General features: G+C 39.3%; 1 protein-coding gene across 1 annotated transcript in view; it reads right to left on the bottom strand.

Moving 5' to 3' along the window:
• The window catches only part of LOC114250527 (ATP-binding cassette sub-family G member 4), a 66,711-nt gene that overhangs the window by 4,788 nt on the left and 48,936 nt on the right, over positions 1–12,987 (bottom strand). Inside the window, exons 4-8 of the mRNA XM_028184433.2 lie at positions 4,586–4,731; positions 4,002–4,240; positions 3,350–3,600; positions 2,089–2,257; positions 605–705 (exon numbers count right to left, since the gene is read on the bottom strand). Of these exons, the coding sequence (XP_028040234.2) occupies positions 605–705; positions 2,089–2,257; positions 3,350–3,600; positions 4,002–4,240; positions 4,586–4,731 (906 nt within the window). The remainder of the gene's footprint in view (positions 1–604; positions 706–2,088; positions 2,258–3,349; positions 3,601–4,001; positions 4,241–4,585; positions 4,732–12,987) is intronic.

The raw sequence follows: 12,987 nt of genomic DNA, 5'->3' as shown, positions 1-12,987 counted from the left end.
ATGTTTACTTCCGGAAAAAATAAAGCCACACCAATTACATCAGAGGAAAATACTACTTCGGTTTTTGTGATCACAGATAATAGTGCACCGATTTAAAAAAAATGAAATCCGCCCTATGGATGTCATCGAAACACCCTGTCAATTTAAATAAACTACCAAGCATCTATTCTGCCTGCCTGCGTATTTTCTCCTGTGAAGCAGTAATGCGTTTCGATTTGAAGGGTGCGACAGACGTTGTATTTAAAATTGAGCGTTAGAGCTCATGACTCAAGGTGGATGGCAGCAGTGACATTGTCGATGTCTATGGGCTCTGGTAACCACTTAACACTAAGTCGAACAAGAGCTCGTCCAGCCATCTAAGCCATAAAAAAGGAAGTGTTCAACTTGCAGTTGAACTTGCAGTTAGGTTTTTCTCGAAGATACATACTTCACCCACATTTCTGAACCACTTTCAGTAACGGATACCATTAACCTAGGAGTTTTTGTTAAATAGTGATACTAGCCAAGGTTCCGCCGTGTTTCGCTAAATGTATAAATATGAAAAATAAATTTAAAGAAAATCAAATTTGAAATCGAGAGAAATTTTGAAAATAATTTCACTTACCGTAATAGGCAAATCGACAATTGTAATAGAGATGTAATAGGAACCCAACGAGTACCATCTATTGAAGTGCTCCTTTGATAATATGGACATTTCCGACGGAACTGGAAATGATGCAAAACAAATCTTTTAAAAAATCAATGGTGTTTTATCGATTTATTTAATTTTTTTATTACTTAATTTCGTTAGCAAGCGGGATCATTTGTTAATTTTACAGGATGTTCTGTTCGTTGGAGTCTCATAGAATCGTTAATTAGTGACCTTATATTTCATCATAGCGAGGGGTGAAAGGCTAATTAAGGTTTCAGCGACATTTTTGTAACTTTACAAGGAAAGCCATTTAAAGTTTAAAATTTGGAAAAAATATCATAAACTTAATTGAAGTTCAATTAAAAACATGAAACTGTTGATTTTTTTTCTTTTCCTAACTATGCTGATAGCCTTGAGAGGCTATTAGAGCTCACGGGGCTCAAACCGGGAGTGTTGCTAACACTGGCCCTAGCAAGAGGAGTGCTTCGCAGAATCTACCACCGGATCGGAATCACGACCCACTGAGAAAATCCGGCGAGAAACTCAGTGGGCTATGTCTGTGGGTTAATTCGCTCGTCCATGGGTTCGACGAGGACGATGACCGGTGCTTGTGGTACCTAAAAGCACCGTTAATGGATCGGGAGGATCCGTAATGACGTGTTTTGTGCGACGTCGACTGTTTACCATTCAGCTTACAGGATCGGGTATGACTGTTGATACTAATACCCGACCGACTCATGACCTTTAATTATAAAGATAAATGTCGCGTATTAAGCGAAATGTTGCAAAAACAACCATTCAGCTATCTAATTTATACTTAAACGTCATGAAAGAAAACAAAACATCGATCTACCTTAAATTGTTAAGAGAAAATGGGATCTAATGGAAAAAGGTGAAGTTGAAAAAGTTTGAAGTCGTCGTGGCCTAAAGGATAAGACGTCCGGTGCATTCGTGTTAAGCGACGCACCGGTGTTCGAATCCCGCATGCGAGTACCAATTTTTTTAATGAAATACGTATGTACTCAACAAATGTTCACGATTGACTTCCACGGTGAAGGAATAACATCGTGTAATAAAAATCAAACCCGCATAATTATAATTTGCGTAATTACTGGTGGTGATCACCTCTTGTGAGTCCGCGCGGGTAGGTACCACCACCACGCCTATTTCTGCCGTGAAGCAGTAATGCGTTTCGGTTTGAAAGGTGGGGCAGCCGTTGTAACTACATATACTGAGACCTTAGATCTTATATCTCAAGGTGGTTGGCGCATTTACGTTGTAGATGTCTATGGGCTCCAATAACCACTTAAAACCAGGGGGGTTGTGAGCTCGTCCACCCACCTAAAAAAAAGTAGGTTTCTATTTAATAATGGGTGACATGGATAGTAGTTTCAAGAAAAACTGTTGTTACTTATAATGTTCTCTTGACAGAACTGAACAAATAACAAACAACTTACAAGTGAGTATGGTAAGCATCATTGGCGACATCATGTGGTGCATCAGTATCGCAAACAGCAGATTGTAGTTCTCCAAGACTCTGGAGCCTTCGTTACCGGCCTTGATAAATAAACTCCCCAACATAACTCCCACTAACACGTTCACTATTAGCCGGAGATGGGTCATTGTCTGAGAACACATAGTTTTTCGGTAACATATGATCATCAATTATCATATGATAATTATTATCATTTTCGCCAAAATCACTTTCACTTTCATCATCGCTGTCGTCACTTTTCACTACCATAGGCAAAAAGTTATCATGATGATCCGGTCCTAAATGGTCCTACCGCAAATGTTAAAAATAGTTGTCTCAATACAACGTAATCTTTATCTGAAGAGTAATAATGGTATTCACGTTGTGATGGCTATGGATTCTGTTAACGCGTAACATGCACCTAATCAAGTAAAAAACAAATTTCCTTTATCATCATCATGATCGTCATCATAATAAGGTCATCTCACGCTGGACTCTCAGTCACAGTAATATTAAGCAGGTCTCCCCTGATCATATTTACTCTGATCCTATAGCAGGTACCCACAGTAACAGACAAATTATTTATAAGTTTATTCAAACTTTAGAAGAGTATAACATTTTTGTTAAAGGAATGTAAACACAGAATATATTTCATTGTGTATCATTGATCGTGACATTTTTATGTGTACATTTTCAGCTTGCCATCTGTTTATAACATATCATCATATCATTGATAAATAATATTGAAATACCCAGATTGAGAAAATATCCCACAAAACAGCCAATTGTTGATAACTAAACGAATTTTTAAAGAATCTTGGTTATGTTCCTAGCATTAGTGATGTGTAGTAGCGACGATGACCACTCACCAGAATTTACTCGTCTGCTTTTGAATCCAAAAATATGTATTTTCGTATTTATAATATTTACACAATATTTCGGATAACTTTAAATTTTACTATCTTTATCATGGTTGATCATTAGTTACACATCTTAATTAACTGTTAACTCATAGCTAACATTAAATATGTTATAATTAATATTAAATACGAATCAATGAAGTAGAATAGTATACAAGATGATAAACAGATATCGAAGATTATTTACGTAATTTTAAGGCCATAATCCAATGCTTTTAACATGAAAGGCCATTAATCATGTATCACTAAAGCAATTGTCAAAGATAGTGTAAATAATTACTTGTGACTATTTCAATTAATTAAAATATATAAAATAATACTTACGGAGTCGCGTTTTGCTTTTAAGAATCCTCTTTTAATAAGTACTTTTCTTTGATTGGATCTAGGAGTTTCTTCGTTGCCAGTACTAGGGTCTTGCTCCTTTAAGACGCTAAGAGGACATTGCTTTCTTAAGACTTCCATAGTGGGCATGGAGTCAGGATCGTCGAACCAGGAAAGTGCTCGTCCGTTCTCAGCTTTTGTCGTTAGGATTTGGATCTTGTCTTTACCGTATTCTCCGCAAGCCAATTCGATAACTATTTAAATCGAATTGGAATTGAATTAGTTGAATAGCTTTTTAAATCCAAAATAATATAAAATTTGCGTTGTAAAAAAAAACCAAAACAACTACGAGATAAGGAATTGAATCAGATTGTCTACAAACTAGGCCGCGAAAAGACTTAACAAATCCGGTGTCGATGTGTTGCAACTTGTTGTCATTAGGTAATTGATTTACAAGACGTAATTTCTAATATCTTATTACTAATCTAGGGACTGTAATAGGACGTAAACAAAGTTGTGATCCAAAGGAATCTTAATGTGATATGATTAAAACAATAGGTGAAGGGGTAATTAGAAATTCAGCCCCAAACGACCAAAAATTATGATCGAAATTTGTTATGGCCGAGCGGAAGTTACAAAATAATAACTGACTCACTATAATCAGCTGGATTGTGGTATATAGGGCACGGTACTCCGGCCCCCTCCAAGTATGGTACTAAGTTCTTCGTGGTGCCCTGGTAGAGGCAATTTCCTGCAGCTAAAACGTATACTTGATCGAATAGCGCAAACAGTGACGCTGAGGGTTGATGTACCGTACAGACTATGGTACGACCCTGCTGCGCCAGATCCCTGCAGAGCTTGACTACTTGACTACACGAGGAGCTGTCCAGACCACTGTTGAGAAAAATAACGAGTGAAGAATTTTCTGAGTTTTTCATCACTAGATTATAACATTTTTACGATTTATTTCTCAGAGCACAATACCTTTTTAGCGTCCGCCCCTTTTTTCCTTTTTATTTACGAATTAACATTTATTATATTACACTGGCTACATAACTAAATTAGAAATATATTTTCCAGAAATCAATTATAAAAAAAATTAAAACTATCAATTTTTTTTGCGGATAGTCTAGCGCCGCTTTGCGAGTAGGTAGCGCCCGGGGCATGATGCCTCCCCTTACCACCCTCGCTACGGGACTAGCTCAAGCAATAAAAAAATACAGTGATCTTAGTACTTACGTTGTTGGTTCGTCGAGGAACATAACGAGGGGATTGTTGATCAGCTCCAGAGCGATGGAGAGCCTCTTCTTCTGTCCACCCGAGAGGCGGGACGCACGCGTGCTCATATGCTCGTACAGACCCAGTGCAGTTAATATGTCTTCGATCTGTAAAACAAAATTAAAACCACAAAATTATTCATAGGATTATTAAAAAAAAAAAAAAACCATAGGATCTAGCGCGATAATCGTTTGCTGTCTGGGCGAATTGATGGTTATTCATTAGAAGGCGGTATTTGTGCTCCACTATCACTATATCTCTTTGGTTTATAATAGAAGTCCCAAATGCTAATTTATACTACGCTCTCTCAAGTAATAATATAATATAGCAATTTCCGTAATCTCCAAGTCTCGAAAATAAATAAGGTGTTTGGATTCTTCACAGTGTTGCGGTTACTGTAAAATATATAAAAAATATATAATATTAATATACCAAGAAACAGCTATTTATATGAATAATAATAAAAAGAAGGAGAAAGAGAAAGGTATTATACACTACTCGCTTGTGTATACGACTGTCGCGCCTGCACACGTCTCATTTAACGGTTTTATTCCACGCACTTTTTTCCACGGATTTTTTCTTACGGTTTTACTATCACATTTTTTCAGTTCGGTCGCGCAGCAAAATCCCTATCCCCTCCAAGCCTGCCGTAAGGAACTTCGTTCCAAAAAAAAATGGCGAACATATAAAATAAATAAAGCGAATGTTAAAATATCAAGTTCTTATAAAATGTTCCTTCATTCCTATTCAAGCTTTCGAAGCATGTTTGGTTGGCTATTCTTGGAAAAAAAAGCCGGAATATCGTAATACGCTATTCCAGTTTAGGATTGATATAAAAAACAAACAAACTACTGTAGCTACTGAGCTAAATGTTAGCTAGTTAAAACATAGCGTTGCAGTTTTTTACCGAGTTCAAACTTGTCTAACCTGTACTGACGTAACCTTGCACTGCTATCGGAATACGAGGATACTCGACAGGTTATTATAGTTTTGTGGTAAACATAATATCAAACGAATTCATAAAATGTTGTGTTGTTATTGATCCTCTTTTAGTTTACTTCACTGGGCGTATTGGGAATAACGTGTGGCCTATTTTATAATGATGTGGTTTATAGTTACTTATGATCGGGATCCTATTTTTTATTACAGTATTATATACTTGAGAACGGAAGGCCTAATGAGTTTCTCGCCGGGTCTCTCTGTGGGTTTTTTTTTATTGCTTTAATGAATGGACGAGCTCACAGCCCACCTGGTGTTAAGTGGTTACTGGAGCCCATAGACATCTACAACGCAAATGCGCCACCCACCTCGAGATATAAGTTCTAAGGTCTCAGTATAGTTACAACGGCTACCCCACCCTTCGAACCGAAACGCATTACTGCTTCACGGCGGAAAATAGGCGGGGCGGTGGTACCTACCCGTGCGGACTCACAAGAGGTCCTACCACCAGTACAATTCCATTCTTAACCGAAAGAGAAACTTTTCAGTTGATCACATATCTATATATATAAATATATAAAAATGAATTGCTGTTCGTTAGTCTCGCTAAAACTCGAGAACGGTTGGACCCATTTGGCTAATTTTGGTCTTGAATTATTTGTGAAAGTCCAGAGAAGGTTTAAAAGATAGATAATATGAAAATGCTCGGAAGTAAATAAAAATAACAATTTTGTTTTCCCTTTGAAGTGTCCCCCGTCGCGTCGGACGGATTTCTTTTGTTTGTTTTAAGTTTCTTTTATACAAAAGCTTAGATCTTCAGAACTATCGATTGAGGCACTACGAAGTCTGCCGGGTCAGCTAGTCTATAATAAATAAGATTTACGTAGCAAAACGTCAAACGGTAACTGCCCTGTTTTACGAAAAATTGCAGTCTATTCCAATTTCTATCTTATCACACTATCTTAATGTAATAATTTTCAATTATAACTATGTACACCGTTAACCAATTGCACGGGTCATGGGCCCCTTTGCCCATTTAATATCAATAAAACGACGCTCTTTCATACTCAGTCTAGATAGTTGGTGCGTGCAACAAAGGAAGACAAATCACGCGAATACAATTTAACCCTTTCAGGTCCAGTTTCCAAACGTATTACGACATAATAATACAGTCTTACATTACATTAGTCTTAGGACCGCAAAGGGCTAAGGCATCAAAAGCAAAAATCACGTCCTTATCATGTTTTGACAATAAATCATCATTTCACATAACAGATAATGCTAAAACATGATTTTAGTGCGCCTTTTCGGGAACCATATGCTATCCATCCGTCAAATCCATGTGTGCGAGATTACAATGCGACTAGTTAATACATCAATTAATAAATTCGGCATATTGTTACTTATTTAACGATAGTATTTCTTAAATGTCAAATTATTAATCAATTTCCTGTTTATTTTAGTCTTCATAGTTACGTATCCGATTGAAATTAATGAAATAAAGCCGAGCTTTATCTCAGTGCGTCTAAAATCATGTAAGTTTTTTTTCCCAACTGGTGTTTGGTAACAAATTATTGCTTTAACGTGAACGGAAGACATTTAAAATGAATTAAGCCATAATATAATACAATATACAATACAATATAACATAATACCGTGTGGTGACGGAGTAAGAATACAATGTGTCACCACCCCTATACAATCCCAGGGAGTCGTAAGAACCGACTAAGGGAATATGCACAAGACATCAGTGTAAGAGAAGGAAAACTCGAAATTAAACCCTGTACCAACCCGTCTAGCCAGCGTGGTACAGTAGGCTAAATACCTCCATGGAAAGTAACAGAGAGACCAGGCCCCTAGTCCCCGGCGGCCCCGCTATTCCTGGCTACGGTAGCGGTCACGGTAACGGTGGGGCAGGGGGTGCTAAGAATCCCCGGCAGAGACACGGCTACCACCCCCCAAAACGACGACCACTGGCCCTGGTAACACACAACGTGCGCACTCTGAGGCTAGACGAGAAGCTCGTCGAGCTGGAAGAAGAGATGGACAAGCTGCGCTGGGACGTTATTGGTTTATCAGAAATCCGAAGACAGGGAGAGGATACGATAACTTTGCAGTCCGGCCACTTGTTCTTCTACCGAGAGGGAGAGCAGAAGTCCCAAGGTGGTGTTGGGTTTATCATCCACAAGTCTCTCGTGAACAACATTGTGTCCGTCGGAAGTGTGTCGAATAGGGTAGCGTGCCTTATACTCAGAATATCTAAACGATATTCGCTGAAGGTCATACAGGTTTACGCTCCCACTCAAACACACCCAGACGATGAGGTGGAGGCTTTGTATGAGGACGTTAGTAGGGTCATACATAGCTCCAAAACACACTTCACTGTTGTCATGGGAGACTTCAATGCGAAGCTGGGCTGTAGAAGCAATGATGAGCTGAAAGTAGGGCAATTTGGATATGGGCAGCGGAACTCCAGGGGACAGAGGCTGGTCGACTTTCTGGAGAAAGAAGGACTTTATATGATGAATTCTTTCTTCCAGAAGCCGCTCCACAGGAAATGGACCTGGAAGAGTCCCGATGGTGTAACAAAAAATGAGATCGATTTCATCATGAGCACCAGTAGACAGATATTCAATGATGTCTCTGTGATTCATAGGGTTAAAACCGGAAGTGATCACCGAATTGTCAGGGGCATATTGAGTATCAATGTCAAATTGGAAAGATCGCGTCTGATGAAATCCACGCTCCGGCCGCCGAATGCACATATTCATAACCGCGAGGGCTTTCAACTCGAATTGTCAAATCGCTTTGAAGGGCTAGACAGCAAAGCATCTGTGGATTATATCAACAGCAGGCTGGTGGAAACTGTCCATACGGTAGGGTCTAAGTATTTTAAAACTCACCACAAAAATAGACCTCAAAAACTATCAGACCACACCCGGAACCTCATGGCTAGCCGACATTTTATGACACTCCAAACTTCTGAGGACGCTGAGTCATATAGGCAGCTAAATAGACAAATCATGAAGTCCATGCGACACGACATACGCTCCTTTAATACACAACGTATTAAGGAGACTATTGAGCGGAACCAAGGCTCCAAAGTGTTTGCAAGAGACGCGTCTATTGGGCAGAGCCACTTGACAAAGTTGAAAACTGAAGATGGACGTGTAACGTCGAATAAGGCAGAGGTGCTACGGGAGATAGAGAGGTTCTATGAACAGTTGTATACCTCGATGTCCAATGAGCCTGCAAGCTTGGTGGCAGACCCTAGAGCCAAGCTAACCCGACATTATACCGAAGATATCCCCGACATCAGCCTGTACGAGATTAGGATGGCCCTCAAACAGCTCAAGAACAACAAGGCACCGGGCGAGGATGGAATCACCACAGAGCTTCTGAAAGCGGGCGGGACGCCGGTACTGACAGTCCTTCAGAAGCTATTTAATTCCTCCTTGCTCAAAGGAAAAACGCCAGAGGCATGGAACAGGGGTGTTGTGGTTTTGTTTTTCAAAAAAGGCGACAAAACCTTATTGAAGAACTACAGGCCCATAACACTGCTGAGCCATGTCTATAAGCTGTTCTCGAGAGTCATCACGAACCGTCTCGAACGCAGGCTTGATGACTTTCAGCCTACCGAACAAGCCGGTTTCCGAAAAGGCTTTAGCACCATAGACCACATACATACGCTGCGGCAGATTATACAAAAGACCGAAGAGTATAATCGGCCACTATGCCTGGCGTTTGTGGACTATGAAAAGGCCTTTGATTCCATCGAAACTTGGGCGGTCCTTAGATCTCTCCAGCGGTGCCGTATTGACTATCGGTATGTCGAGGTGTTGAAGTACTTGTTTAACAACGCCACCATGTCAGTCCGAGTACAGGAGCATTGCACGAAGGAAATCACGTTAAAGAGAGGAGTAAGACAGGGAGATGTTATATCTCCGAAACTGTTTACCGCTGCCTTAGAAGATTCCTTCAAGCTCCTGGAATGGCAAGGATTTGGCATCAATATAAACGGCGAATACATCACACACCTTCGATTTGCTGACGATATAGTAGTCATGGCTGAGTCGCTGGAAGATTTGGGGCAGATGCTCGGTAACCTCAATAGAGTTTCCCAACAAGTGGGTCTTAAAATGAATATGGATAAAACAAAAATCATGTTCAATGTCCATGTTAAGCCCACCCCAGTAACTGTTGGGAACTCTACTCTTGAAGTTGTAGACGAATATATATACCTGGGACAGGCAGTCCGATTAGGTAAGTCCAACTTCGAGAGAGAGGTCAGTAGGCGGATCCAACTCGGCTGGGCAGCGTTCGGTAAATAAAAAAATGTGTTCTCGTCCAAAATCCCTCAGTGCCTTAAGACAAAGGTATACAACCAATGTGTGCTACCAGTGATGACTTACGGTTCCGAGACGTGGTGCTTCACAAGGGATCTTTTTAGGAAGCTCAGTGTCGCGCAGCGAGCTATGGAGAGGGCTATGCTTGGTATTTCTCTACGGGACCGAATCAGAAATGAGGAGATCCGTAGAAGAACCAAAGTTACTGACATAGCCCGTAGGATTAGCACGCTGAAGTGGCAGTGGGCAGGCCACATAGCGCGAAGATCGAACGGCCGATGGGGCGGAAAGATCCTCGAGTGGAGACCACGTACTGGCAAGCGCAGTGTGGGACGGCCACCTACGAGATTGACCGACGACCTGGTAAGAACCGCTGGGTCACGTTGGATGCAGGTGGCAACGGACCGGCCGCACTGGAGATCACTTGGAGAGGCCTATGTTCAGCAGTGGACAATGGACAGGCTGAGATGATGAAGCCATAATATATTTAATATTTAAGAATATAAACGCAACTTGTCATTATGAAAATTAATTGAAATATTTTGAAACGGTAACTTTAACCAGAGACATCTGGCAGTAAGTAATGCATACGGCTTCGCCTTTTCTCAAGACCCTAGGTTTTAAAAGGGAAGTTAGTTTGCGGGCTATACAAATATACATAATATATGGATATATTATTGTCAATATAATTTTTGGTTTTATACTATGAGGCAACACAAAGTAGAGGAGATGTGGGAGATCGACCTTCACCGATCTGATAATCAGATGAAACTTTTTTTTTTATCAAATATATTTTATAAGCAAATATGAGGCACAGAATTGACGCAGGATGGATGAAATGGCGGCAGGCCACGGGCACCATATGTGACTCACACATTCCTCTTCCCCTAAAAGGGAAGATATATAAGACCTTAATAAGGCCTGCCGTCTTGTATGGATCAGCTTGTTGGACAACAAAAGTTGCGGATGAAAGGCGATTGCATGCAGCAGAGATGCCAATGTTGCGATGGATGTGTGGAGTAACGAGAATGGATAGAATACGGAATGAATATGTTAGAGGAAGTCTGAAAGTGGCACCTGTGACAGAGAAGCTGAGGAGTGCGCGTTTGGGATGGTATGGACATGTGATGAGACGAAATGAAAATGAGGTTGGTAAGAGAGTGTTAGCTATGAATGTGGAAGGATATAGAGGAAGAGGTAGACCTAAGAAGAAATGGATGATTGTGTGAAAGACGATATGGGTAAGAGGGGAGTAGGCGAAGAAATGGTAAATGATGGAAGAGTATGGAAGGAGAAAACATGTTGCGCCGACCCCAGGTGACTGGGAGAAGGGCAGGATAATAATGATGATGATGATTTTATAAACAAATATGCCTATAATTACTTGCCTATCTAAAAATGCTCATGGCTATTTTTTTACTTTAATCGATTTTTTTTCATCACTCTCATTCTTTTGACAACCAAATTAATTTTAAAATTAATTAAAATTAATAATAAAAAATTTTAATTAAAAATAGCCATGAGAACTTTTAGATAGGCAAGTAATTATAGGCATAATTGTTTATAAATTATATTTGATAAAAAATACGTCTCATCTGGTTATCAGATCGGTGAAGGTCGATCTCCCACCGGCTCTTAGACCATAATGTCTTAATGTTCTAATGGAAATTCCAATTTTAGAAATCATCTTAACGTTGTTCGTGCTACGCCTAAAATGCCAACGAATTAATTTAATAAACACAAAATTTAATCATTAATAAGAATTACACGGCAATTTTCGTTTAACAAAAAAATATTTTAAACAAAAATAAACAATAACAGCAGGGAAAAACAAAAAAACAAATCCATGATCATGATGTTTGTTGTTCAAACAGTTGACGTACATATAATGATTACACACGTACATATTTATCGAATTAAATTTGTTTGTTTACAAATAACATAGAACGATGAAGGGCACAGTTAACGCAAAGCGATCGTGCGCTAATGAGTTCCGGTAACTATAGATACAAAAGTTAAAGACAAATTTACGTCAAATATTTCAAAAAATTACGTCTTGAACAAAATTTTTATGCGCCTTTTTAGGTATATTATTACATATACCTTGTCTTCTGAATATGATATCACAAAAAATTACGTCTTTATCAAAATTTTTGTTCGCCTTTTCAGGTACATTACATGTACCACATCTTCTGAATATGGTAACCTCATTAAGGTACGATATCATCAAGGTTATTAACTAATAACCTTTGCAGCAGGCACTTGGGAGGAAAAAAAATAATGGACAGGTTGATAGTTATGTGTTAGGTTTTTAAGTTACTAACATAGATTATAAGTAAGACTTACTAGCAAAATGGAATGGGTATTTTTTTTAAACTGTAATGAAATATTAACAATAATAATAATATATCGGAGTGTGAGATTTAGCACTGTTAAAGACGTTAACGTTCTACGGTGAGGAAGTTGAGAAAGATAATAAAAGTGAAAAAGTTATACAGGAATCTCTGAGAATCTACATAAGTACCCCTTTAAGCAAATTGGGCAGCTTGGTGGTAGCTTTTGGACTGGGCTTGCCACATACTACTACTAAAAGACAGGCAAGTGGCGACTCCAGTATCGAGCGAGGATCGTTGGTTCGGATTTCGTATGAAGAAGAATTTTATTTGCTCTGTATGTATTATCAGTCTCTGGTTCCTATATTACAAGGAATTCTATTATAGGTTCAGATTTATAAAATAAATTAGATAGGTCAGAGGATTTATAAAATTGATTTTTTTTGGAAGGGCAAGTAGCATTACTGCTGGCTCGAAGGCCTGTCCAGTTTCACCAGGATAGGTGGGCGAGCACGGCCTTGGCCAAGAGGATTTATTCACTGCTGCCCGAGTGCCTCCGAAGAAGACTTAGCAACTAAAAAGTGGCTACTTCGCCAATGAATCTACTACGGGATCGGATTTGCGATCTTCTGAGAAGATCCAGCGAAAAATTTAGCGGTCTTAGCGTGTGCAACAAAGGAAAACAAATCGTCCAAATACAATTTAATCCTTCGAGGTCCAGTGTCCAAACGTATTGGGCATATAG

The sequence above is a fragment of the Bombyx mandarina genome, chromosome 12 (assembly GCF_030267445.1).
Source record: "Bombyx mandarina strain Sakado chromosome 12, ASM3026744v2".
Taxonomy (NCBI): Eukaryota; Metazoa; Arthropoda; class Insecta; order Lepidoptera; family Bombycidae; genus Bombyx; species Bombyx mandarina.
The sequence above is the reverse complement of the archived record's forward strand: the minus strand, read 5'-3'. Positions and strand labels throughout refer to the sequence as shown.